The 27692-nt window shown below is 42.2% G+C and overlaps 2 protein-coding genes and 1 pseudogene across 2 annotated transcripts; all 3 read right to left on the bottom strand.

Annotated features, from left to right (window-relative positions):
* Window positions 1–366: 366 nt before the first annotated feature.
* LOC120304231 (disintegrin and metalloproteinase domain-containing protein 21-like) lies at window positions 367–2556 on the bottom strand. Its single transcript, XM_039334560.1, has one exon. It carries the CDS (start codon window positions 2554–2556, stop codon window positions 367–369), a length of 2190 nt encoding a protein of 729 aa, XP_039190494.1.
* Window positions 2557–12493: 9937 nt separating this feature from the next.
* Window positions 12494–14683, bottom strand: LOC120304223 (disintegrin and metalloproteinase domain-containing protein 21-like). Its single transcript, XM_039334546.1, has one exon. The coding sequence runs from the start codon at window positions 14681–14683 to the stop codon at window positions 12494–12496; it is 2190 nt and encodes a 729-aa protein (XP_039190480.1).
* Window positions 14684–23941: 9258 nt separating this feature from the next.
* On the bottom strand, window positions 23942–26080 carry LOC120304216 (annotated as a pseudogene).
* Window positions 26081–27692: the final 1612 nt, after the last annotated feature.

Below are 27692 nucleotides of genomic sequence, written 5' to 3'. Positions count from 1 at the left end.
GGCAGTGCTCTGGTGACAATCCAAATTATCTATATACAACAAAGTTTCTTGATCTTTCTTTGACATCCAATGTACTATCAGTGTAGCTGGCTATTGCTTGAGGTATCTGCAGTCCAGATGCTTCATTTTCAAGGCTATCATGGAGAGTTATTTTTCTTTACAAATGAGAGATTTCCTCAACTCAGTGAACAATACTTGGCATAGATCGGAGGGTTTCTTCCCCTTCAAAAAGGCCAAATTTTTCAAAAGGAAATATGTCTGGGAGACATCTTAAAACATTGACATTTCAAATTTCTTTGTTTTTCAAACTCACTATTAATTCCTGAGCTTGTAGTGGATGTGTTGTGCATTCTTAGTAAGAATGAGTTACACTGCTATTCCTTCATCTTTTGATTTCGTAGCATGGACTCTTCCCTGAAATTTTCCAAATCGGTTGCTTAGCCCATCCTTGAACCAGATAACCAGGCCAGTACAAACAATTGTGAAACAAAATGCACACAGTATTCCAGCTATAGCTGATGTTTTCATATTAGCTTTAGCCTGAACTGTAACTGGAGGTGGCCCACTGTCTATGCTACCTCCATAGCCTGTATTGCTACAGTCTGGAGGGGCCCATCCAACATCACAGTGACAATGTTTCAGAGTGTTACATACTCCCCGATTGTGGCACATTGTGACATTACAGTCATATTTCAGAATGGACACATTGACACAACTACCCTCAATACACATCATGTTATTGCCACAAGGAACACCATCTCTCACTGCTCCAATATCATTCCCCTTCATCCCAGGGTGGTAGTCAGTGCCCCAGCATTGATTAACTCCGGTGGAAGTATGAATTATTGTACTGTGATCCTCCAAAGAAGGCATTCGTATATTTTTACACTGGATACGGCCACACAGGATATCCCCAGGATTACATTTCTTGTAAATTCCATGTTTAAGCCCACAGTTGCCAAAGCGATCACCCTTACTATTCACTTCTCTGAAACATACTTCAGAAGCGACTGTTGCTCCACTACTGAATATTATTTTGCACTGCATATCGTGAGTCATGCAATTCCCGTGATAGCAATACACGCCATCATGGCACATGGCACCATCTTGTACATGCACGTCTTCTGGACAGTGCCCTGAAGTCCCATTACAATATTCAGGAAGATCACAACTACTAATCTTCTCTCTGCAAACAGTTCCTTGTTGACGATATTGGCAGTTAGAACAGCACAGACCCAAGGAACAAACAGCAGTAGGGCGCAACATACAATTATCTTGACAGCAGGGATCTGACTTGCATTGTGTTTCTGACCCACAGTCACACTGCTCTCCATTTTCCACTATTTTGTTACCACAGGATTCAAATGTAAAAGGTGTGTCAGTGTCTGGTGGGACAAATAAACAGCCAGTGTTTCTATGGTAGAAATAATCCCTATTACTGCAGTTACTAAATTTATCACTCTGTGCTGCATATGGTGTCATAATGCATATACTCTTTCCACAATGACAAAATTGAGTATCATGTCTCATTCCAAGAACGTGTCCCTGTTCGTGGGCAAATAATTCAGAAATCGAAAACAAACTCTGAGTTCTATAGGATTCGATAGCACTTGCCCAATGACCGCTACATATAGTTCCAACATATGCAAGTCCTGCAGTCCTCCCAAAACCCTTGTATGCAAACAAGTGACCAACATCATTTTTTAAAATTTTAAGCAGATGGTTTCTTCTCCAATTATTAAACAAATGAAGTGTGCTACCTGAAGAAGAGGTAATGTTTATGGAGTTGTTTTGTGACCATATCATTAATCCTGCTATTGACAAATGAACAGAAAGGGAATCATAGAATGAATTTGCAGTGTGGACAATATCTAGAACTTGCATAGTAATAAAAGATTCATTTCTATGAAACTGCAAATATCGCTCATGATCAATCACAATTGCCACTTTAACATATCTCGTATGTGGCCACCAGGATTTTCCCAAAATATCTTTGTTTGCCAGATGCTCTGTTTCAGGAATTATGTCCTCTTGATAGCCCTGCTCTTCCTGTCCTACTCCACAAGCCATTCGGACAGCCCCTTCCTCTACTTCTAACCGAAACACCACGTGTTGAAAGGTAGAAGATTCCTGGACTGGTTCAATTTCATAGGTCTTATTTTCAATTTGCAAGAGACCTCTCAGTCCTCCTGAACATGTACTGAGGGTGACTCGAGAAGAGGACTTTCTCTGTATAAATCCATGGTAGAAGCAATCGTCCTTGATAAAAGGGTGATCCACCTGGAGGATCCCTGCTGTATCATAGGTGAAGACAGGAAAGACCTTAGGGATGAAGCTCCTTCTTTGCCTGAGGAATACCACATGGGGATTCCCTTCAATCTGCAGGAGGTAGCTCACGTCCTGGGGTTCCTCTTGCCCATACTTGGGAGACAGCTTCCTTGGGATGATCACGTCGTAAGAGGCATATCGGAAGCCCTGAGGAGGGGCCTGTCTACAAGCTGCGTTTTGGATGATCTTAAGCAATATCACAATCAACCATGACAGACAGGCATTCATTTTCGTAGAACAAGGGTAGAATCTGACCCTATTCCAGAAAAGGAATCTCAACAGGGGCGGGAACAGGGGTGTTGATAGTGTGTGTGAAGGAGAGAGACAGACTTAAACATTTGAAAATGAGGATTCTGTACATAGCAACAGAAGATGCAATAGATTTTGGAATGTAGGCGGAGTTTAAAGAATTAAATATAGAATACAACAGAAAAGCAATGTTTATGAAATGTTATTTTGTTGACTCATTATTTAATTACATCAGTATCCCAGGTAACCCCCTATTGCTTTACTACTGTTTGTATCCTGTTGCTGTCTAGTTTACCTAATAGCAATGAACTGTATATTTCCTTTGGTTGGCTCAAGGTGTGAATTGAAATGTATTACTTTATAATTTCAGTGGGAAGTGAAGTAACTTAACAGATCATGAGAGGTTTGGTTTATAAGCTCAAAACCAATAAGATGCCTAACCTTCTAATTTCTAATTCAAGGTTATTTGATTTTGTCTCCTTTCACCCAGGTCATATTTAGCCATCAAAAACAAAATCTGAGGATTTTTGCATAACAGAAGGCCCAGCCTTAGCCTTTAGAACTTTCACTGTTATTAAACTGAGACAGAGATAGAAACAGAGAAGAATGTCAGTTTAGATAATGCCAGATCTTTAAATTGAGGAGAGGACTATAGGACAACCTACCAGGAAAAACATCAAATTTATAACTTATAGGTACTAGTTACATCTGAAGATATGGTATGAAAGAACATGAACCACTAAAATATCATTTACGTTTTCAGAACTTTAAACAGAAGCTAGGCATAGAGGGAGAAACTCAAGTTTATTGCCTAATTTTACTGGTGTTTTAGAAATAGGAAGGGATGTTAGGAATGACTGTCAGTAACCAAGAGAATATTTGGGGATGGAAGTTTAAAGGCTGATCAGACTGGATGTTATGGTTCTGGCTAATGAAACACTTCAAAGAACTTCCAGGCATTGATTTCCCTAAATTAGCAGTCATATATCACGTTATCCAATCAGTGTGAAGGTCAAGGTTTTCTTCCTCTGTCTTTCCTGCGTTTTTCCCCCCACCCTCTTCTACTCTGCATTAACTCTAAAAATACCAGACAGTTCTGCATATTGTCAAAGCAGGAATATACAGTATTTTTAGCATTGACATCCAGCCCCTCTTACAAGAAGGACAGATCCTGTAAAGTAAACAAAAGCATATGTTAAGGGTTATTTTTCGGTTTGTTGGGGTGTTTCACATGAAACCTTTTGACCAATCTGTCAGCTTTCACGTAACTGGATTGCACCCAGGTGGCTTCAGATAACGGGTATCCCTTCCATTGTATTAGGTACTGCAATTTCCTTTTAAAAATTCTAGAGTCAAGAATACATTTCATTTCATAGTGGGTCTGTCCCGCAACTATGAGGGGCCCAGGTGCCTTCTTCGGGGGAGGTCTTAAAGTGGAGCCCCGATAAGGTTTCAACAAGCTGCAATGGAAGACTGGGTGAATGTTCCCTAAACATCTAGGGAGTTTTAGTTCTACGGTGACCGGGTTGATGATCCTTACTATGGGGAAAGGCCTCAAGAATTTTGGTCCCAATTTCTTGCTGGGCAATTTGAGGCATAGATATTTAGTTGACAATAAACCTTCTCCCCAACTTGGAATGTTCTTTGGGGAGCCCTCTTTTTATCAGCCTGCTTTTTATAGGTTTCAAAAGTCTTTTTTAAAGCAGTTTTTGTGTTTCTCCAAACTTCTTCCCACCCCCTCACCCACTGGTCAAGTGTCTGGGAAGCGGAGGGCAACTGAGGATATTCAGGTATTGGACTGAACTCTTTTCCTGTGGCCACTCTGAAAGGTGTGTAGCCAGTTGGATTTTTCTCTCGTTAGCCACTGAGCAGGTTTCTTTCTCATTGCTGGTTCTGGTCTGCTCTGTAGTCGGGGGTAGGGGACTGGACAGATGGCCGCTCAATGTCCTTTTTGTCCACACCGAAAACACTTAAATGATGGGCCTGTAGGTGGCCTGGGTCTCTCTGCCATTGCCATGTTTGAAGGCTTTCGTTGGGGTAATTGCTGTCCAGGTAGCTCTGGTTGCTGCTCGGGTTCGTGTGGAGGAGGTTTCTTCTAGCGGGCGAGCCGAACGTCTAGCTTCACTGCTGTCTGGTACCACTCCTGTAGCTGATTAGGTACTTCACGATAGATGCATGCCTGAGAGAGATGATCGTCTAATCCTTCAATGAAGTATTGAATCAGGGATTGTTCAGGCCACCCCTCTATTTGGCCTGCTATCTTGCGGAACTCTTGCACGTACTCCAGGGCAGGCCTGCCGGCTTGTTTTATTTTGTAGATCTGTTCTGCTGCTTTGAGGCCTATGGATGGGTCCTCAAATCTTTTTCTCAGTCCTAGGAGGAAAAGGTGGGGATCTCCCAGTTTGGGGGCTTGCTCACTATATAGATTGTTCAGCCATTCAGATGCTTCTCCCTCTAGGTTGGACGCAATGACATTGACCATGGCACCTGGTTCCGGGTAGAGATAGGCCCAGCAATTCAAGTGAGAACGCACTTTGTTGAGGAAAAAAATCAGCTTCTCTGGGTCCCCATCGAAGGTTGCTTTGAAAGGTGGTGCAATTACAGGCTGTTGCTGCTGGCCCCATCCTGGCTGCAGATTTATGCCCAGGGGTTGCACGTTCAGGGGTTGTGGCCAATCTCCCTGCTGTGGTTAGTCTCTCACCAGCTGCTGATCTCCTGGTTTCTGCACCACCCCAAGCTATTGCAAGGCCTCTATTAGTTGTGGCAAGCTCAGTTGCTGCTGATCATCTTTCTGATAGATTTTTTTCCCCTGAATCTTTACCAACTCTTCTCAAGGTTAGAGGCAGTGGACGGAGTTCAGGACCCCAGGTCGTTTGGAAAGGATTTGAGATCTTGGCATGATGTTATGGTTCCAGCTAATGAAACACTTCAAAGAACTTCCAGGCATTGATTTTCCTAAAAGTCATTTATTGTTACAAAATGTCGGCACAGGCATAATGGAGGTATGCCAAGATCTAAATTCTCCTCCCGAGCAATTAAATTTTCAGCATGTTCCCTCCCTAAATTAGCAGTCATATATCACGTTATCCAATCAATGTGAAGGACAAAGGTTTTCTTCCTCTCTCTTTCCTGCGCTTTCCCCCCTCCACCCTCTTCTGCTCTGCATTAACTCTAAAAATATCAGACAGTTCTACATATTGTCAAAGCAAGAATATACAGTATTTACAGCGTTGACATCGAAAATTTTTCCATTTTTGAAAGGGTAGAGGAAGTTACAGAAAAATGGCAAAAGCATGCATCATTTGAATATGTGCCATGTGAAAAAATAATGTTTTTAACCTACATGAAACATCAACAAGAAGAATTGTCCTGTTCAACGAAGTCTGCATTGGATACTACAGATTCTATGCATTTCATGTTGAGTGGGGTCAAAAGCCTACTAAAATAGATAATAAAAATGAATGTTCTGGTCTCTTTGCTTCCTTTTTAACTTTTTTATAATCATCTGTTTCCAATGGTCTGTAAACGTTGTTTTATTTCTATATGAGTGTTGATGGCTGATTTGTCTGAATACTAAATTTCCAAGAATTCCCTTGCACTTTGAGAATTAGCTTGGTCTAGAACCTTGTTGTTTCTCCATTCAAACTATCATTATATTGTCTTGTAGCTGTCCATGTGTTGTGGGATTAAGGAGTTTTCATTGTGTCTTCTCACAGCTAGTTGCTGTTTATGGATGTGCTCTGCTAGTCTTTTGCTGTCTCTCATACCTAATAGCTGTTACAGTATTTACCTTGTATATTGTAGATAACTCTTGTTTTTTCCTCTTCTTGGGCTACTGGGTCTTTTGGTTTACTTAAAATGTTTTGGAGGACTTTAGTTGATTTATGTGCTATGGTGATACCCTGTTGTTATAGTAGTCAGTCGTACCAGATCACCAGGTCACCTGCAATAGACACCCAAACAGGGATTAAACCACATTAAATATATGTTGAAAATATAATTTGTGGCTATAGCAAAATTGTCCAAATTGACTCGAAGCAACACCATGAAAAAAAACCAGTCCCAGGAAACTACAGACCAATCAGTCTAACATCAATACTTGGAAAGATCCTGGAAATGATAATCAAAAAACAGAAATAGGAGTGACATGAGGGCATTATTCCAGTATTTGAGAGGCTGCCAGAAAGAAGAGGGAGTCAAATTATTCTCCAAAGCACCAGATGGCAGGGCAAGAAACAATGGTTGGAAACTGATCAAAGAGAGAAGCAACCTGGGACTAAGGAGAAAGTTCCTAACAGTGAGGACAATTAACCAGTGGAATAGCTTCCCTTCAGAAATCGTGGGTGCTCCCTCACTGGAGGTTTTAAAGAAGAGACTCGATAGTCACTTGTCTGAGTTGGTATAGGTTCTCCTGCTTGAGGTCCCTTCCAGCTCTATTCTGTTCTGTTCTGTTCTGTTCTATTCTATTCTATTCTATTCTATAACAAATTCAAAAACCATGCATTGGAATTTACTTTATGAAAAGTTCAGCTCGACCGTTATCAACAATTACTAGGACCATATACCCAAAAATATTTTAGAAAAGTTGCAGTTTGAGATCTTGTGGGATTTTAAAATACAGAGCAATATTTGAAAGTGTTACACTTATTGGACTAGACACCACTGATTGCAAACTCCCCCACCCACCCCACTGTACCTCCAGGATTACGAAGCCTGCAGTTAGAATATGCCCAAACAAAATTCCATGATGTTCACTGTAAAAGTAGAGATAATCATCACCATTTGTTCCTCTGATCTGTGGCTTTTTGGAATGAACTTGAATGATTTACATTTTTTTTTAGAGGGAAACCTTCCACAAGAACCTAAGGGGAAAACGCATCCACAAGGAATCACTTACTACACAAGTTTTGTCCCTTGGTCCTTTGTAGAGAGGTTTGTTTTTTCCCGTAGTTCCTTGTGGAGAATTTTAGCAGCAAAGATTGGGAGAGAACCCTAAGGCTGGCCCCCATCCATTTGCCCAAATGTTCATTCACCAGCCTGCAACAGGAATGGACTGGCATTAGGTACTAGGACTGATAATAAATTCCCAATTCACCCACCTTCTCTTCATGACCAGGAATAGCCGGTCTAGCTTACAGGCTATGTGAACTACCCTACTGCCAGTACTAGGTTTGTATCATCCACTCCTGCTTCACCCAACATGAGAGATGAGTGAGCTTCCTCCAGGCATTCGACATTCTTTTCACATATGAAGAAGGAAGGAAGAAGCAACATGGCTCCATTTCTTTGTTGAGTTACCATTATAAATTGACTGATTGTTCCTTCTGGGTGAGAGGAAGGAAAGGCTGCTTCTACCAGATGAAGAGCAGCAGGAGAGGGTATCTATGAGAGTTTGTTTATATGAATGTGTTGTACTGAGTGTGTTTGTGTGTTGCAGTTTGTAAGTAGGTTGTGGATCAGTAGACTGATGACACTGAAAGCTAATGTTTTCAGTGGGGTAAAAGCCTAAAGAACCTTTTATTTAAAACAGATCAATCATAGTAGAACTATGATGAGAAAAGTTATAACTGAATAAAACGCACTGGAGATGTATTCTTCACTGAGCGTCTTCACAATACTGAATGCCCATAATAATTTCATCAACTATCTTACTGGGGCAGAGTTAGAGAAGGGTCAGTGTGCAGAGCTGTGTTGGCAGCCCAAATTATCTATGATCAATAATGCCTCTCCATCTTTCTTTGACATCCAATGTACTGTTGGTATAGTTGGCTATTGGTTGAGGTATCTGCAGCTCAGATGCTTCATTTTCACGGCTATCCTGAAGCGTTCTCTCCAGAGGACCACTGATGATCACTGCAGGTTGACCTACAACCAGACTCAATCAAGCAGCTTCAGATGTATTCAGTGAACACAGTGCTGAATGGGGCCGATAAATGTGTTTTAAAAATATCTTTGCCAATTTCTGAGGAGAGGGAAAACCAGGGCAGGCTGTAAAGTAGCCTGCTTTGAGCAAAAGTCAATGACAGTCCAAATCATGGTGTTTCCACTATTTTCAGGGAGTTCAATGATAAAATCCATTGTGATCTCTTCCCAGGGTTGGGATGGTTCCGCTACCTGTTATAAAGGCCAACGGGGTTTTCCTGGTCTGGTTTTCATGGGAGCACAAATGGCACAGCTTTTAACATAGCCTTCAATGTCCTTATCATTGCCATCTCACTAAGTGCAAAGTTTTTAAGAATCCAAAGTGGCTGGCTTGCTTAGCATCTTGGCTTTGTTGCAGGTCTTGGACCCTGAGGGTGCTAGGAAGGTACAACTTGGAACTCTTCCATGTTAGTTCATCCCTATAGGTTAACAGCTGTCTGTTGTCTCTGAACCAGGGGTCAGATTTCAGTTAATTTTTTAGTTTCTGGGTTAAGCTGCTGTCAGGGCTGATGGATGACTTTCGGGCTCTATGCCTAGTAATGACTTGAGAGGCTTTTTGAGGAGGGGATGATAGCATTCACCACCTCCTCCTGATGACTCTTGTACTGTGGCATTCTAGACAAGGCGTCAGCCAGGAAATTCTTCCCCCCAGGAATATACTTGAGAGGGAGGTTAAAACGATTGAACTATTGTGTCCATTGAACCTGCTTGGGAAACAATTTGCATGAGTTTTGAGCACTTCAGGGTTCTTATGGTCAGTCCACACTTCAAAGAGTATCTTGCTACAATCTAGGACAGCGGTTCTCAACGTTTGTGTGACAGCAACCCCTGTCACACAAATGTTATGCGCATGCGTGGTGCGGCGCGCATGGGGGAGCCCACCGTGTGCGGCGTGCATGCGCGGCGGCGCCCCCGTGCGCGGTGCACAGGTGCGGTGCTGCCCCCGGAGGCGCAGCACCGCCCCCATGCGCGGCGTGCACGCGCCGCCCCGCCCCCGGAGGGGACAAAATGGCAGATCGCCACCTTTGGCGACCCCCGAAAAGTGGTCGATCGACCCCAAATGGGGTCGAGACCCATAGGTTGAGAACCGCTGATCTAGGAAGTAACCTCAGGTTAGCAATGCCCATTGAACAGCAAATACCTCCTTCTCCCATACAGCCCAACACTGCTCTGTGTCGGTGAGTTTTCTAGAGGTACATGTGCATGGTTGCAGTACCCCTTTGTCACTTTTATGAAGAAGAATGGCACCCATTACAACATCATTCGCATCTGCTTGAATGAGGAACTGTTCCTTAGGGTTGGGGTGTTTGAGGATTGGCTCTCCTGCAAACAATCTTTTAAGTGGCTCAAATGCTGCTTGGCACTCTACAGTCCACTTCAAAGGTTGACTAGGATGGGGTTTTGAGCCCCCTTTGCCTGTTTTCAAGAGTTCAGTAATCGGCAAGATTATTTCTGCAAAGGAGGGCCTGAATTGCCAGTAAAAGTTAGTGAACCCTAAAAAAACTCTGTAGCTGCTTGTGAGTTTTAGCGGATGTCATTCCGGAACGGCTTTGACTTTCGTTGGGTCCATCTCCACCCCTTTGTTTGAGATTCGGTACCCTAGATAGTTGAGGCGTGTTGGATGGAACTCACACTTAAATACTTCGGCATAAAAGTTTGCTTTTAATAATTTCTGACATGCTCCTCCATCATCTTTGTAAAGACAAGGATGTCATCGAGATAAACTAAGATCCCCTTGTACAGGTGGTCATGTATTACCTCATTTATTAGCTTCATGAACACAGCAGGGGCCCCCTGTAGTCCAAAGGGCATCACTTTGAACTAGAAACTTCCCAATGGGCAATTAAAAGCAGTTTTCCACTCATGTCCCTCCTTAATTCTGACTCAGTAGTAAGCTTCCTGCAGGTCCAGCTTAGTGAAGATTTTTCCCTTGGTGAGATGAGCTAACATGGTCCTTCATCAAGGGAAGAGGATACATGTTCTCCCTGCTAACAGTGTTTAAGCTTTAAAATCCATGCACAATCTCAGTGTCCCATCTTTTTTTTCTTTGCACAAGAGGGGAGCAGCTAAGCATGATTTTGCAGGTTGGATAAAGCCCCTAGCCAGGTTTTTGTCAATGTATTCTCCTAGTTCATTCATCTCTCTGGGGGTCATGGAATAATTTTTGGTTTGGCTAGTTTAGCTCTATTGCATAGTTAGTAGCTTGGTGAAGGGGGAGCACATCACATTCCTTCTTGCTGAACACCTCAGGCAGATCCTGGTATTCTTTAGGAATGAGTTGGACCCTGGGCAATCACTCAGCTGTGATTTTCAAGGTCTCCATCAGTTCATGTCTGTCTTCACTGGAAGTGGCTCCCTTCTCCCGGGTCATCTTGAGTAGGTGGAAAGGGCCATGTCCCTAATCTCATGGTTCTCACCCCGTTTTTGCACCATATGATAGGTCACCATTTATCTAGTCAGGCCAACCCCAGGATTACAGTCTCTGTCATTTTGGGGATCACCACAAAATGGATAATTTCCCAATGCTGCCCCATTTCTAGCCATACAGGTTTAGTTAGGTGTGTTTCAGGTGACCCTCCCATTAATGACCCATCGACCAGCTCAAATTTCATGACTAGGGGCAGTCACATGGCTCGGATTCCTAATATGAGCATAATTTGGAGATTGATCAAGCATCAGGTGCAGCCTGGATCTACCAGGAAATTCATTTTAGTTACTATAAGTTTAGCAGAGAGGGCGAGAGGTGGGATGTCTCGACTTGCCATCAGATCATTTTTGCCTTCATCATCATTGTCGTGTGGGGCTGGTAGTGGTTGGCATTCAACTGGAGTTCTCTCTCTCACCCTTGGGGGGGAGGAGACCTTGATAATTAGTGTTCATCTCCTACTGTTGCCCAATTTACCTAGCAGGAATGAACTGTGTATTTTTTCTGGTTGGTTAAAGGTGTGAATTGAAGTTGATTAGTCCATAATTTGAGTGGGCAGTGAAGTAACCTATCACACCAGGAAAGGACTGGCTTTGTAAGAGCTCAAAACGAATAACCTGCTGAACCTTCTAATTTGTACTTCAAGGTCATTTGATTTTTCTTCCATGCACAAGGTCATTTTAGCTACAAAAAATATTGAGGCATTTTACATACCAAATCGTATAGCCTTTGCCATAATAATTTTCACCCTTATTGAATTGAGGAGGCAGGCAGGCAGACACACTGACAGACACACAGAAAGACTGACAGACAGAGAGACAGACAGAGAGAAGCATGTCAGTCTGATCTTCAAATCCAGGAGGGCACCACAATCTATCACGAAAACATCAAATTTATAGGTTAGTTTGCTATTTAGCTCTAGAACACCTAGTATGAAGGATCATTAAACAATTGAAATTTTATTCACGTTTTCAGCGCTTTAAACAGAAGCTCTGTGTAGGGGAAGATATATGAATTTAATTGGCTAATCAGTTGATTTCGCAATAGGAAGGAATGATGCCAGGAATGATTGACAGCAACTAAGAGAAGATTTGGGAATGGAAGTTGTACGGTGACTACAGAAAATAATTCCTATACTCAAAATACTATTGTTTTTCAGATATTTTCCCCCAAAGCTTGTATGTGATGAAATTTACAAGCATTGTGGGCTGAAAATGTAAACTTGCAGTGCTCTGATGTCAACCAAAATTATCTATAAACAACAAGTCTCTTGATCTTTCTTTGACATCCAATGTACTATTAGTATAGCTGGCTATTGCTTGAGGTATCTGCAGTCCAGATGCTCCAATTTCAAGGCTATCCTGGAGAGTTATTTTTCTTTACAAATGAGAGATTTCCTCAACTCAGTGAACAATACTTGGCATAGATCAGAGGGTTTCTTCCCCTTCAAAGAGGCCAATTTTTTCAAAAGGAAATATCAGACATCTTAAAACATTGAAATTTCAAATATCTTCGTTTTTCCAATTCACTATTAATTCCTGAGCTTATACTGGATGTGTTGAGAATGAGTTACACTGCTATTCCTTCATCTTTTGATTTCGTAGCATGGACTCTTCCCTGAAATTTTCCAAATCGGTTGCTTAGCCCATCCTTGAACCAGATAACCAGGCCAGTACAAACAATTGTGAAACAAAATGCACACAGTATTCCAGCTATAGCTGGTGTTTTCATATTAGCTTTAGCCTGAACCATAACTGGAGGTGGCCCACTGTCTATGCTACCTCCATAGCCTGTATTGCTACAGTCTGGAGGGGCCCATCCAACATCACAGTGACAGTGTTTCAGAGTGTTGCAAACTCCCCGATTGTGGCACATTGTGACATTACAGTCATATTTCAGAATGGACACATTGAGACAACTACCCTCGATACACATCATGTTATTGCCACAAGGAACACCATCTCTCACTGCTCCAATATCATTCACCTTCATCCCAGGGTGGTAGTCAGTGCCCCAGCATTGATTAATTCCGGTGGAAGTATGAATTATTGTACTGTGATCCTCCAAAGAAGGCATTTGTATATTTTTACACTGGATACGGCCACACAGGATATCCCCAGGATTACATTTCTTGTAAACTCCATGTTTAAGCCCACAGTTGCCAAAGCGATCACCCTTACTATTCACTTCTCTGAAACATACTTCAGAAGCGACTGTGGCTCCACTACGGAACATCATTTTGCACTGCATATCATGAGTTATGCAGTTCCCGTGATAGCAATACACGCCATCATGGCATAAAGCACCATCTTGCACATGCACATCTTCTGGACAGTGCCCTGAAGTCCCATTGCAAAATTCAGGAAGATCACAACTACTAATTTTTTCTCTGCAAACAGTTCCATGTTGACTATATTGGCAATTAGAACAGCACAGACCCAAGGAACAAACAGCAGTAGGGCGCAACATACAATTATCTTGACAGCAGGGATCTGACTTGCATTGTGTTTCTGACCCACAGTCACACTGCTCTCCATTTTCCACTATTTTGTTACCGCAGGATTCAAATTTAAAAGTTGTGTGAGTGTCTGGTGGGACAAATAAACAGCCAGTGTTTCTACGGTAGAAATAATCCTTATAACTGCAGTTACTAAATTTATCAGTCTCTACTGCATATCGTAACATAATGCAATTACGCTGTCCACAATGACAAAATTGAGTATCATGTCTCATTCCAAGATTGTGTCCCAGTTCATGGGCAAATATTTCAGAAATCAAAAACAAACTCTGAGTTCTATAGGATTCTATAGCACTTGCCCAATAACTACTACATATAGTTCCAACATATGCAAGTCCTGCAGTTTGCCCAAAATGCTTATATGCAAATAAGTGACCAACATCATTTTTTAAAATTTTAAGAAGATGGTTTTCTCTCCAATTATTAAACAAATAAAGTGTGCTACCTGCTGAAGAGGTAATGTTTATGGGGTTGTTTTGTGACCATATCACTAATCCTGCTATTGACAAATGAACAGAAAGGGAATCATAGAATGAATTTGCAGTGTGGACAATATCTAGAACTTGCATAGTAATAAAAGATTCATTTCTATGAAACTGCAAATATCGCTCATGATCAATCACAATTGCCACTTTAACATATCTCGTATGTGGCCACCAGGATTTTCCCAAAACATCTTTGTTTGCCAGATGCTCTGTTTCAGGAATTATGTCCTCTTGATGGCCCTGCTCTTCCTGTCCTACTCCACAAGCCATTCGGACAGCCCCTTCCTCTACTTCTAACCGAAACACCACGTGTTGAAAGGTAGAAGATTCCTGGACTGGTTCAATTTCATAGGTCTTATTTTCAATTTGCAAGAGACCTCTCAGTCCTCCTGAACATGTACTGAGGGTGACTTGAGAAGAGGACTTTCTCTGTATAAATCCATGGTAGAAACAATCGTCCTTGATAAAAGGGTGATCCACCTGGAGGATCCCTGCTGTATCATAGGTGAAGACAGGAAAGACCTTAGGGATGAAGCTCCTTCTTTGCCTGAGGAATACCACATGGGGATTCCCTTCAATCTGCAGGAGGTAGCTCACGTCCTGGGGTTCCTCTTGCCCATACTTGGGAGACAGCTTCCTTGGGATGATCACGTCGTAAGAGGCATATCGGAAGCCCTGAGGAGGGGCCTGTCTACAAGCTGCGTTTTGGATGATCTTAAGCAATATCACAATCAACCATGACAGACAGGCATTCATTTTCGTAGAACAAGGGTAGAATCTGACCCTATTCTAGAAAAGAAATCTCAACAGGGGCGGGAACAGGGGCGTTGATAGTGTGTGTGAAGGAGAGAGACAGACTTAAACATTTGAAAATGAGGATTCTGTACATAGCAACAGAAGATGCGATAGATTTTGGAATGTAGGCGGAGTTTAAATATAGAATACAACAGAAAAGCAATGTTTATGAAATGTTATTTTGTTGACTCATTATTTAATTACTTCACTTTCCCAGGATAACTTCATATTGCTTTACTACTGTTTGTATTCTACTGCTGTCTAGTTTACCTAATAGCAATGAACTATATATTTCCTTTAGTTGGCTCAAGGTGTGAATTGAAATGCATTACTTTATAATTTCAGTGAGAAGTGAAGTAACTTAACACATCATGAGAGGTTTGGTTTGTAAGCACAAAACCAGTAAGATGCCTAACCTTCTAATTTCTAATTCAAGTTTATTTGATTTTGTCTCCTTTCACCCAGGTCATGTTTAGCCATTAAAAACAAAATCTGAGGATTTTTGCATAACAGAAGGCCCAGCCTTAGCCTTTAGAACTTTCACTGTTATTAAATTGAGACAGAGACAGAAACAGAGAAGAATGTCAATTTAGATCAGTGGTTCTCAACCTGTGGGTTGGGACCCCATTTGGGGTCGAACGACCATTTCACTTGGGTCTCCAAACAAGGCTGTCCACCATTTTTTTCCCCTTTTCTTTGGCCACGCCCCTGGCACCCGGTGATGTATAAGTGGTTGGGGGTCACCACAACATGGGGAACTGTATTATGGGGTCACGGCATTAGAAAGGTTGAGAACCACTGATTTAGATAATGCCAGGTCTTTAAATTGAGGAGAGGACTATAGGACAACCTACCAGGAAAAACATCAAATTTATAACTTATAGGTACTAGTTAGGTCTGAAGATATGGTATGAAAGATCATGAACCACTAAAATATCATTTAAGTTTTCAGAACTTTAAACAAAAGCTAGGCATAGAGGGAGAAACTCAAATTTATTGCCTAATTTTACTGGTGTTTTAGAAATAGGAAGGGATGTTAGGAATGACTGTCAGTAAGAGAATATTTGGGGATGGAAGTTTAAAGGCTGATCAGACTGAACACTTTCCCATTTTTGAAAGGGTAGAGGAAGATACAGAAAAATGGCAAAAGCATGTATCATTTGAATATGTGCCATGTGAAAAAATAATGTTTTTAACCTATATGAAACATCAACAAGAAGAATTGTCCTGTTCAACGAAGTCTGCATTGGATACTACAGATTCTATGCATTTCATGTTGAGTGGGGTCAAAAGCCTGCTAAAATAGATAATAAAAATGAATATTCTGGTCTTTTTGCTTCCTTTTTAACTTTTTTATAATCATTTGTTTCCAATGGTCTGTAAATGTTGTTTTATTTCTATGTCCCTGTTGATGGCTGATTTGTCTGAATACTAAATTTCCAAGAATTCCTTTGCACTTTGAGAATTAGCTTGGTCTAGAACCTTGTTGTTTCTCCATTCAAACTATCATTATATTGTCTTGTAGCTGTCCATGTGTTGTGGGATTAAGGAGTTTTCATTGTCTTCTCACAGCTAGTTGCTGTTCATGGATGTGCTCTGGTAGTCGTTTGCTATCTCTCATACCTAATAGCTGTTACAGTATTTACCTTGTATATTGTAGATAATTCTTGTATTTCTTCTTCTTCTTGGGCTACTGGGTCTTTTGGTTTATTTAAAGTGTTTTGGAGGACTTTAGTTGATTTATGTGCTATGGTGATACTCTTGTTATAGTAGTCAGTCGTACCAGATCACCAGGTCACCTGCAATAGACACCCAAACAGGGATTAAACCACATTAAATATATGTTGAAAATATAATCTCATTTGTGGCTATAGCAAAATTGTCCAAATTGACTCGAAGCAACACCATGAAAAAAAACCAGTCCCAGGAAACTACAGACCAATCAGTCTAACATCAATACTTGGAAAGATCCTGGAAAAGATAATCAAAAAAAAAGATCTGTGAACAACTAGAAGCAAACAAAGTTATAACTGGCAGCCAGCACGGGTTTGTTAAAAACATATCATGCCAAACCAATCTTATTTCATTTTTCGATAAAGTGACTAAACTAGTAGTAAAATGCTGTGGACATAGTATACTTCGATTTCAGTAAGGCATTCAACAAGGTAGATCACAATTTACTGCTTGGTAAGCTAGAAAAAGGTGGAATAAAAGGTGGCTGACAAATCATACTCAGTGAGTATTGCTCAATGGTACTACATCCACATGGTACCAGTGTGGTACCCCACTGCTTACTTTTCATCCACATGAAGAAAAGTAAGCAGTGGGGTACCACACTGGTACCATCTTTGGTTGTACTCTTCAATATCTTCATCAATTACTTAGATGAGGGAATAGAAGGGGAACTCATCTAATTTGCAGATGACACTAAACTGGCAGGAATAGCCAACACCCTAGAAGATAAGCTCAGGATGCAAAAAGATCTTGACAAACTGGAACAATGGGACCTACCCAACAAAATGAGTTTTAATGTGGAGAAAAGCAAAATTTTACATTTAGGCAGGAAAAATAAAAAATATAAGTACAGGTTAGGTGAGACCTGGCTCAAAAATAGTAACTGTGAGAGGCACCTTGGAGTCCGAGTGGACGATCACTTGACTATGAGTCAGCAATATGCTGCAGTAGTGAAAAATGCTAATACAATCCTGGGTTGCATAAACAGAGGCATAGAATCAAGATCACACAAACTATTTGTACCACTTTATAAAACCCTACTTAGACCACACCTGGAATACTGCAACCAATTTTGACCACTTACTACAAAAAAGATGTTGAGACTTTGGAAAAAGTTCAGAGAAGAGCAACTAAGATGATCCATGGCTTGGAGACTAAAACATCCGAAGAATGATTGCAGAATTTGGGTTTAGCTAGTCTAAAGAAAAGAAGAAATAGGGATGACATGATAGCACAGTGGTTCTCAACCTTTTTAATGCCGCGACCCCCAACCGGTCGTACGTCAAGGACTACTCAACCGGTCGTAAGTCGAGGACTACTCAACTGGTGCAGTACCGTTTGCAGAATGGGACTTTTGGCGGGCTCAGCAGGGCAGAGACAGCTTGGACAATTCCTATTGGCTTTTGAAAGCCAATAGAATTAGACTCTATTCAAGAGAGTCTATTCTATTGGCTTTCAAAAGCCAATAGAACAAAAGGGAGTAGCACAGCTAAGGAAAAGGGGAAAAAAATGGCGGACTGCGTTGTTTGGCGACCCCCATGAAATGGTCGTTCGACCCCAAATGGGGTCCCGACCCACAGGTTGAGAACCACTGTGATAGCAGTATTCCAGTATTTGAGAGGCTGCCGGAAAGAAGAGGGAGTCAAATTATTCTCCAAAGCATCAGATGGCAGGGCAAGAAACAATGGTTGGAAACTGATCAAAGAGAGAAGCAACCTGGGACTAAGGAGAAAGTTCCTAACAGTGAGGACAATTAATCAGTGGAATAGCTTCCCTTCAGAAATTGTGGGTGCTCCATCACTGGAGGTTTTTAAGAAGAGACTGGACAGTCTGAGATGGTATAGGTTCTGCTGCTTGAGGTCCCTTCCAGCTCTATTCTATTCTATTCTATTCTATTCTATTCTATTCTATTCTGTTCTGTTCTGTTCTGTTCTGTTCTGTTCTGTTCTGTTTTGTTCTATTCTATTCTATTCTAAAACAAATTCAAAAACCATGATTTGGAATTTACTTTATGAAAAGTTCAGCTCGACTGTTATCAACAATTACTAGGACCATATACCCAAAAATGTTTCAGAAAAGATGCAGATTGAGATCTTGTGGGATTTTAAAATACAGAGCAATATTTGAAAGTGTTACACTTACTGGACTTGACACCACTGACTGCAAACTCCCCCACCCACCCCACTGTACCTCCAGGATTACGAAGCCTGCAGTTCGAACATGCCCAAACAAAACTCCATGACGTTCACTGTATGAGTAGAGATAATCATTATCATTGTTATTATGATCATCAACTTTTGATTATTTTCCTGTGATGGTTGGGTTGTGAATTGGTGGAACTATGGCATTGTTACACAGTTCTTTGCACATCTACTCCAAACTCCCTCCTAAAACAAAAGCATATGTATAAATATCCTTTCTTCATTTGTTCCTCTGATCTGTGGCTTTTCGGAATGAACTTGAATGATTTATCTTTTTTTTTTTTTTTAGAGGGAAAGCTTCCACAAGAGCCTAAGGGGGGAAAAAAGCATCCACAAGGAATCACTTACTACACAAGTTTTGTCCCTTGGTCCTTTGTAGAGAGGTTTGTTTTTTCCCATAGTTCCTTGTGGAGAATTTTAGCAGCAAAGATTGGAAGAGAATCCTAAGGCTGGCCCCTATCCGCTTGCCCAAATGTTCATTCACCAGCCTGCAACAGGAATGGACTGGCATTAGGTACTAGGACTGATAATAAATTCCCAATTCACCCACCCTCTCTTCATGACCAGGAATAGCCGGTCTAGCTTACAGGCTATGTGAACTACCCTATTGGCAGTACTAGGTTTGTATCATCCACTCCTGCTTCACCCAACATGAGAGATGAGTGAGCTTCCTCCAGGCATTCGACATTCTTTTCACATATGAAGAAGGAAGGAAGAAGCAACATGGCACCATTTCTTTGTTGAGTTACCATTATAAATTGACTGATTGTTCCTTCTGGGTGAGAGGAAGGAAAGGACCGTCTACCACAGCAGTTCTCAATCTGTGAGTCGTGATGCTTTTGGAGGTCGAATGACACTTTCACAGGGGTCGCCTAAGATCATTGGAAAACACATATTTCCGATGGTCTTAGAAACCGAGACACTGCTCGTCTATCCGGCTGCCACTGCCGCCACCCTCCTCCTCCTCCTCTGCTGGCTCCTCCTCCTCCAGGGTGCCCTTCTCCTCCGACAGCGCCTGCTCCTGCCACTGCAGCACCATTGTGCGTGCCCCCAACGCCACCCTGGGCTGGCTCAGTGGCCGGTCCGAGCCAAGCCAGGTCTGCGCCGCTGCTGGCTCTGCCGCTGGGCTGCTCCGCCGCTGCTGCCACTGCATGCTGAGCTGAGCTGCAGCACCGAGCCGGTCTTCATGCCTCCTGGTTGCCCGGCCATGCTCCGTGCTGCGCGGGAGCCTCCCCCATGCCACCCGGCCAGCTTCCCTCGCCATCAGAGGCTGCCTCAGCCCTCTGGCACCCGGCGTGGCTGTGGGGCTGCCGGGCAGGAGCGGCTCCTTCCCGGCTCACTGGGCTCTGGGTTCTGGAAGCGGCCAGGGGATGGGGAAGAGGGCAAGGCAGCGGTGATGCCCGCATGTGCGTCGGAGGCCAGCTGGCTGGGCCGGAAGGGGAGAAGCGGCGCCTTCCGAGCGAGAGCTGGCACTCTGGCCACGCCCCTCTCGCATGCGATGGTCTGCGCGGTGTGGAAAGGGGCTCCCACAACCCTGCCACTGTGATGGTGCTCAGGAGGATGGAGGGGCGGGCAGGTCCCAGGGGGGCGGCTGGGAGAGGGCAAAAGGTACCAGGATGAGGATGGGGGGCTCCAGGTTGGCAGGTGTGAGAGGGAAGCCAGCGGCTCTGAGGTGCGCGGATCCTCCACGCAGCTTCCGAGGCCCCAGATGTGCCGCCACTTGGCTCTCCACCAGGCTCTCCACCAGAGCCTCCCCCCCCGGGCAATTGTGCGGAGCTGCTTGTGCATTCTTGGCAGTGCCTCCTCCCTTCAATCTCCTTCCTTCTCCATCTCCTTCCTTTCCCCTTCAATCTTCCTTCCTTCCTTTCCCCTTCAATCTTCCTTCCTTCCATCTCTATCCCTTCTCCTTCAATCTCTCTCTCCTTCCTTCCTTCCTTCCTTCCTTCCTTTCTTCCCCTTCAGTGTCCTTCCTTCTCCATCTCCTTCCTTTCACCTTCAATCTTCCTTCCTTCCTTCCATTTCCATCTCCATCCCTTTCCCTTCAATCTCTCCTTCCTTCCTTCCTTCCTTCCTTCCTTCCTTCCTTCCTTCCTTCCTTCCTTCCTTCCTTCCTTCTTCCTTCCTTCCTCCCTTCCCTCTTCAATCTCCTTCCTTTCCCCTTCAATCTTCCTTCCTTTCCCCTTCAATCTTCCTTCCTTCCTTCCTTCCTTCCTTCCTTCCTTCCTTCCTTCCTTCCTTCCTTCCTTCCTTCCTTTCCCCTTCAATCTCCTTCCTTTTCCCTTCAATCTTCCTTCCTTCCTTCCATCTCCATCTCCATCCCTTCCCCTTCAATCTCTTTCTCCTTCCTTCCTTTCCCCTTCCCTCCCTCCCAACATTTTTGAGCAAGAAAGAGTAAGCTTCTCCAGTGAGCATTGCTATATTGTTTTTGTGATTAATCACTATGCTTTAATTATGTTCAATTCGTAACAATGAAAATAAACCCTGCATATCAGATATTTACATTACGATTCATAACAGTAGCAAAATTACAGTTATGAAGTAGCAACGAAAATAATTTTATGGTTGGGGGTCACCACAACATGAGGAACTGTATTAAAGGGTCGCACCATTAGGAAGGTTGAGAACCACTGGTCTACCAGATAAAGAGCAGCAGGAGAGGGAATCTATGAGAATTTGTTTATATGAACGTGTTGTACTGAGTGTGTTTGTGCGCTGCAGTTTGTAAGTAGGCTGTGGATCAGTAGACTGATGAAACTGAAAGATAATGTTTTCAGTGGGGTAAAATCCTAAAGAACCTTTTATTCAAAACAGATCAATCATAGTAGAACTATGATGAGAAAAGTTATAACTGAATAACACACACTGGAGATGTATTTCTCCAATTGTCACTGAGTATCTTCGCAATACTGAACGTCCATAATAATTTCATCAATTATCTTACTGGGGCAGAGTTAGAGAAAGGTCGGTGTTCAGAGCTGTGTTGGCAGCCCAAATTATCTATGAAAAAGCACATCTTCCTTCCCCTGTCCTTACCACTTTCTACAGAGGGACGATCGAGAGCATCCTGTCATACAGCATCACTGTTTGGTTTGGAAGCATCACTGCTTCAGACAGGAAGGCAGTGCAGAGAGTGATGAGGATGGCTGAAAAGATCATTGGCAGTTCCCTCCCTTCCATCCAGGACATAGCACATAAGACTTGCTTGAGCAGGGTCCCCAAGATTGTCTGGGACACTACACATCCTCATCACGACCTTTTTTCCTTGTTACCTTCTGGGCGGAGGCTCTGTGGTATCCGAAGCAGAACATCCAGATTCAGTCACAGCTTTGTTCCATACAGTATTAACCTTGTGAACTCTAAAGCTTCCTCCTTCTGTTATGTATTCAAGATGGACAGTGAATAATATTTATGTTACTTATATGTAAGGGTGTAGGTCTATACATATGTTGTATATAGTATGTTTTACATGTGTGATATGTATTTGTACACTTTGAGAGGAAGCAACTAAATTTCATTTTTAATGTGTGCCATTGTGCCCATAGGGAAAAAAATGACAATAAAGGTTATCTATCTATCTATTTTTGAAGAAGAAAAACCACAAGCTGAGTTATATAGCAATGAATCAAGGAAGGAAAAGATCTTTGTGCAAGAACATCTGCTGTATTCAGGGCTGATTCACTGGTGGACTTTCTTCTTTGTTAATAGTCTGGATCTCTGATGAACATAAGCACAAATCTCCAGCCTTGGAAGCAAAAGGGTGGTTTGCCCAGTTAAGATTGCCATTAAGATGGAGAAGGGAGAGGGAGCCACGCTGGGGATGTCCTCGTGATTGTTTGCGTGGTGCGTCTCAATTTGTTTTTGGAATAACGTATCTGGGAAAAGTGCCTTATGGGTGTCCTGAGAAGGAAAGAAAAAGGAAGGAAGAAACAATTTGGTTCCATTTTTTATTGGGTTACCATTATAAATCGATTGATTCTTCCTTCTGGGCGAGGGCCAGAGGAGGAGTTGGTGATAGAGGAATGAAGGGCTCCTCTACCCGATGAACAGCAGCAGGGCAGGGAGTCTATGAAATTTGTTTATATGAAGGTGTTGTACTTTGTGTGTGTGTGTGTGTGTGTGTGTGTGTGTGTGTGTGCTGCAGTATGAAGGAGGTGGTAAATGGGTACACTGATGACACTGAAAGCTAATATTTCAAGTGGGGTAAAATCCTAAAGAACCTTTTATTTAAATAGATGAATCATAGTAGAACTGATGAGAAAAGTTATAACTGAATAAAAGACATGCTGGAGATGCATTTCTCCAATTGTCACTGAGTGGCTTCAAAATACTGAATGCCCATAATAATTTCATCAATTATCTTACCGGGGCAGAGTTAGAGAAGGGTCAGTGTGCAGAGCTGTGTTGGCAGCCCAAATTATCTATCATCAACAATGCCTCTCGATCTTTCTTTGACATCCAATGTACTGTTGGTATAATTGGCTATTGGTTGAGGTATCTGCAGCTCAGATGCTTCATTTTCACGGCTACCCTGGAGAGTTCTCTTCAGAGGTCCATTGATGATAATGCAGGTCAACCCACAACCAGACTCAATCAAGCAGTTTCAGATGATTCTGAAGTTCATTTAAATTTCACTGAAGTGTTTAAAAAGTCTTTATCTGGCTACAGAGTAAGCCCCCTTCAATCCATCTGTAGCAGATTTTTCAGGCAATGTCTTTGGTGAGACAGGAGGAAAGCCTCCTTCAGTTTTTCATCAATCCTGGAAAGAAATGTTCTGACTTTCAGCAAGAGAGACAACAGGTTTGATCTATTACAATGACTGACTGGACTAATTATTAGTGAGAATAAAATATTCTAGCAGAAAATGAAGAAAGAGTAAAGGTGCTAATGGATTTTAATTGTGTTTTCTTGCTACTACAACTTCCTGCATGTTGATAGGAACTAGGAACCATCACACTGGAACAAGCAGCCTCTGGATTATCTCTTCCTTCCAATTTGAAGAAACAAAGTTTTAAGATGCAAAACGAAAACCATCTATTTCACGTTACAAATGAGATATTTCCTTGACTTATTCTCAGTGAACTCTACTTTACATAGATCATGGGTGGAGGTTCTTCCCCTTCGAAGAAGCCAAATTTCCAAAAAGAAATGTGTCTTGAGAGATAGCTTTAAACAATAAAATTTTGAATGTCTTTGTTTTTCAAATAGAGTGTTAAATCCCATGATTATATTGGATGTATTTTACATTTTTACCGGAGATGAGTTACATTGGTGTTCCTTCATATTTTTATTTCATAGCATGGACTCTTCCCTGAAAATTTCCAGATTTTTTGAAGCAGATAACCAGGGCAAAACAAACAATTATGAAACAAAATGCACACAGTATTCCAGCTACAGCTGACATTTTAATATTAGCTTTAGCTGGAGGTGGCCCACTGTCTATGCTACCTCCATAGCCCTTATTGCCACAGTCTGGAGGGGCCCATCCAACATCACAGTGACAATGTTTCAGAGTGTTACATACTCCCCGATTGTGGCACATTGTGACATTACAGTCATATTTCAGAATGGACACATTGACACAACTACCCTCAATACACATCATGTTATTGCCACAAGGAACACCATCTCTCACTGCTCCAATATCATTCCCCTTCATCCCAGGGTGGTAGTCAGTGCCCCAGCATTGATTAACTCCGGTGGAAGTATGAATTATTGTACTGTGATCCTCCAAAGAAGGCATTTGTATATTTTTACACTGGATACGGCCACACAGGATATCCCCAGGATTACATTTCTTGTAAACTCCATGTTTAAGCCCACAGTTGCCAAAGCGATCACCCTTATTATTCACTTCTCTGAAACATACTTCAGAAGCGACTGTTGCTCCACTACTGAACATTATTTTGCACTGCATATCATGAGTTATGCAGTTCCCGTGATAGCAATACATGCCATCATGGCATACGGCACCATCTTGCACATGCACATCTTCTGGACAGTGCCCTGAAGTCCCATTGCAATATTCAGGAAGATCACAACTACTAATCTTCTCTCTACAAACAGTTCCATGTTGACTATATTGGCAATTAGAACAGCACAGACCCAAGGAACAAACAGCAGTAGGGCGCAACAAACAATTAGCTTGACAGCAGAGATCTGACTTGCATTGTGTTTCTGACCCACAGTCACACTGCTCTCCATTTTCCACTATTTTGTTACCACAGGATTCAAATTTAAAAGTTGTGTGAGTGTCTGGTGGGACAAATAAACAGTCAGTGTTTCTACGGTAGAAATAATCCTTATAACTGCAGTTACTAAATTTATCAGTCTCTACTGCATATGGTACCATAATGCAATTAAGCTTTCCACAATGACAAAATTGAGTATCATGTCTCATTCCAAGATTGTGTCCCAGTTCATGGGCAAATATTTCAGAAATCAAAAACAAACTCTGAGTTCTATAGGATTCTATAGCACTTGCCCAATAACTACTACATATAGTTCCAACATATGCAAGTCCTACAGTTTGCCCAAAATGCTTATATGCAAATAAGTGACCAACATCATTTTTTAAAATTTTAAGAAGATGGTTTTCTCTCCAATTATTAAACAAATGAAGTGTGCTACCTGATGAAGAGGTAATGTTTATGGGGTTGTTTTGTGACCAGATCATTAATCCTGCTATTGACAAATGAACAGAAAGGGAATCATAGAATGAATTTGCAGTGTGGACAATATCTAGAACTTTCATAGTAATAAAAGATTCATTTCTATGAAACTGCAAATATCGCTCATGATCAATCACAATTGCCACTTTAACATATCTCGTATGTGGCCACCAGGATTTTCCCAAAATATCTTTGTTTGCAAGATGCTCTGTTTCAGGAATTATGTCCTCTTGATGGCCCTGCTCTTCCTGTCCTACTCCACAAGCCATTCGGACAGCCCCTTCCTCTACTTCTAACCGAAACACCACGTGTTGAAAGGTAGAAGATTCCTGGACTGGTTCAATTTCATAGGTCTTATTTTCAATTTGCAAGAGACCTCTCAGTCCTCCTGAACATGTACTGAGGGTGACTCGAGAAGAGGACTTTCTCTGTATAAATCCATGGTAGAAACAATCGTCCTTGATAAAAGGGTGATCCACCTGGAGGATCCCTGCTGTATCATAGGTGAAGACAGGAAAGACCTTAGGGATGAAGTTCCTTCTTTGCCTGAGGAATACCACATGGGGATTCCCTTCAATCTGCAGGAGGTAGCTCACGTCCTGGGGTTCCTCTTGCCCATACTTGGGAGACAACTTCCTTGGGATGATCACGTCGTAAGAGGCATATCGGAAGCCCTAAGGAGGGGCCTGTCTACAAGCTGCGTTTTGGATAATCTTAAGCAATATCACAATCAACCATGACATACAGGTCCTCATTTTCGTAGAATTAGAGCCTCACCTTATTCTAGAAAAGGAATCTCTGCAAGAACAGGGACAGAGGAAAGAGAGAGAGAGAGAAAAGTTAAAAGATTTGAAACTGAGGATTCTATACTGTACATAGCAACAGATGCAATAGATTTTGGAATGTAGGAGGAGTTTAAAGAATCAAATATAGACTACAAAAGCAAAGCAATATTTATGAAATGTTATTATGGTCACTCCTTATTTAAATTGTGCAAGTTCCCAGGATAACTCCAAACAGCTTGATTAGTGTTCTTATCCTACTGTTATCTAGTTTATCTACAGGAATGAACTGTGTATTTTTTTCTGGTTGGCTGAAGGTGTGAATTGAAGTTGATTAGTTCATAATTTGAGTGGACAGTGAAGTAACCTATCACAGCAGGAGAGGTCTGGCTTTGTAAGAGCTCAAAACCAATAACCTGCTTAACCTTATAATTTGTACTTCAAGGCCATTTGATTTTTCTTCCATGCACAAGGTCATTTAGCTACAAAACTTACTGAAGCTTTTTACATACCAAATGGTCTCGCCTTTGCCTTAATAATTTTCACCCGTATTGAATTGAGGAGACAGACAGACAGATAGACAGACAGACAGACAGACAGACAGAAGCATACCAGTCTGATCTTCAAATCCAGGAGGGCACCACAATCTATCATGAAAACATCAAATTTATAGGTTAGTTTTGCTATTTAGCTCTAGAACACCTAGTATGAAGGATCATTAAACAATTGAAATTTTATTCACATTTTCAGAGCTTTAGACAGAAGCTCTGTGTAGGGGAAGATATATGAATTTAATTGGCTAATCAGTTGATTTTGCAATAGGAAGGAATGATGCCAGGAATGATTGACAGCAACTAAGAGAAGATTTGGGAATGGAAGTTGTACGGTGACTACAGAAAACAATTCCTATACTCAAAATACTGTTGTTTTTCAGATATTTTCCCCCAAAGCTTGGATCTGATGAAATTTACAAGCATTGTGGGCAATCGCTCAGAGGCGGCGCAGGAGTTCATGGCTTCCATGGCAACCATGGACCTGACCCAGGTAATTCAGGATCCAACTCATAGGGGTGGTCACACACTCGACCTTGTGTTTCTCTCGGGGCAATGGAGACATGATCTGGAATTAAGGGGAATAGAGATCTCGCCCTTGTCATGGACAGATCATTTCCTATTGAGGCTGGACTTCAGAGCATCACTCCCCCATCGCAGGGAGAGGGAGCCGACTAGGTGGTTCCGCCCCAGGCGCCTAATGGACCCAGATCGGTTCCAGGAGGAGCTTGGGGAAATACCTGACTCCCTTGTCCACAACTCGTCCGGGTCCCTGGTTGCGGCCTGGAATGAGGCGGCGTCCGGGGCCCTGGATCGAATTGCGCCTTTGCGACCTCTCTGTGGTGGTGGTCCCTGGAGGGCCCCTTGGTTTACTGAGGAGCTCCGGGAGATGAAGCGCCACAAGAGACGTCTAGAGCGACGTTGGAGGGCCAGTAACTCTGAATCTGACCGATCACTATTAAGAGCCTATCTTAGGACTTATTTAGTGGCGATAAGGGCGGCAAAGCGTGTTCACTTTTCCGCACTTATTGCAT

The sequence above is a fragment of the Crotalus tigris genome, unplaced genomic scaffold (genome assembly GCF_016545835.1).
Source record: "Crotalus tigris isolate CLP2741 ecotype Arizona unplaced genomic scaffold, ASM1654583v1 scf7180000017545.3456711, whole genome shotgun sequence".
NCBI lineage: Eukaryota > Metazoa > Chordata > Lepidosauria > Squamata > Viperidae > Crotalus > Crotalus tigris.
Note: the sequence above shows the minus strand (reverse complement) of the source record. Positions and strands in the feature narration are given on the sequence as shown.

Excerpts from the sequence above, each read along its gene's own strand:
- LOC120304231 (XM_039334560.1), bottom strand. The coding sequence starts at position 2,556 with ATGAATGCCTGTCTGTCATGGTTGATTGTGATATTGCTTAAGATCATC.
- LOC120304223 (XM_039334546.1), bottom strand. The coding sequence starts at position 14,683 with ATGAATGCCTGTCTGTCATGGTTGATTGTGATATTGCTTAAGATCATC.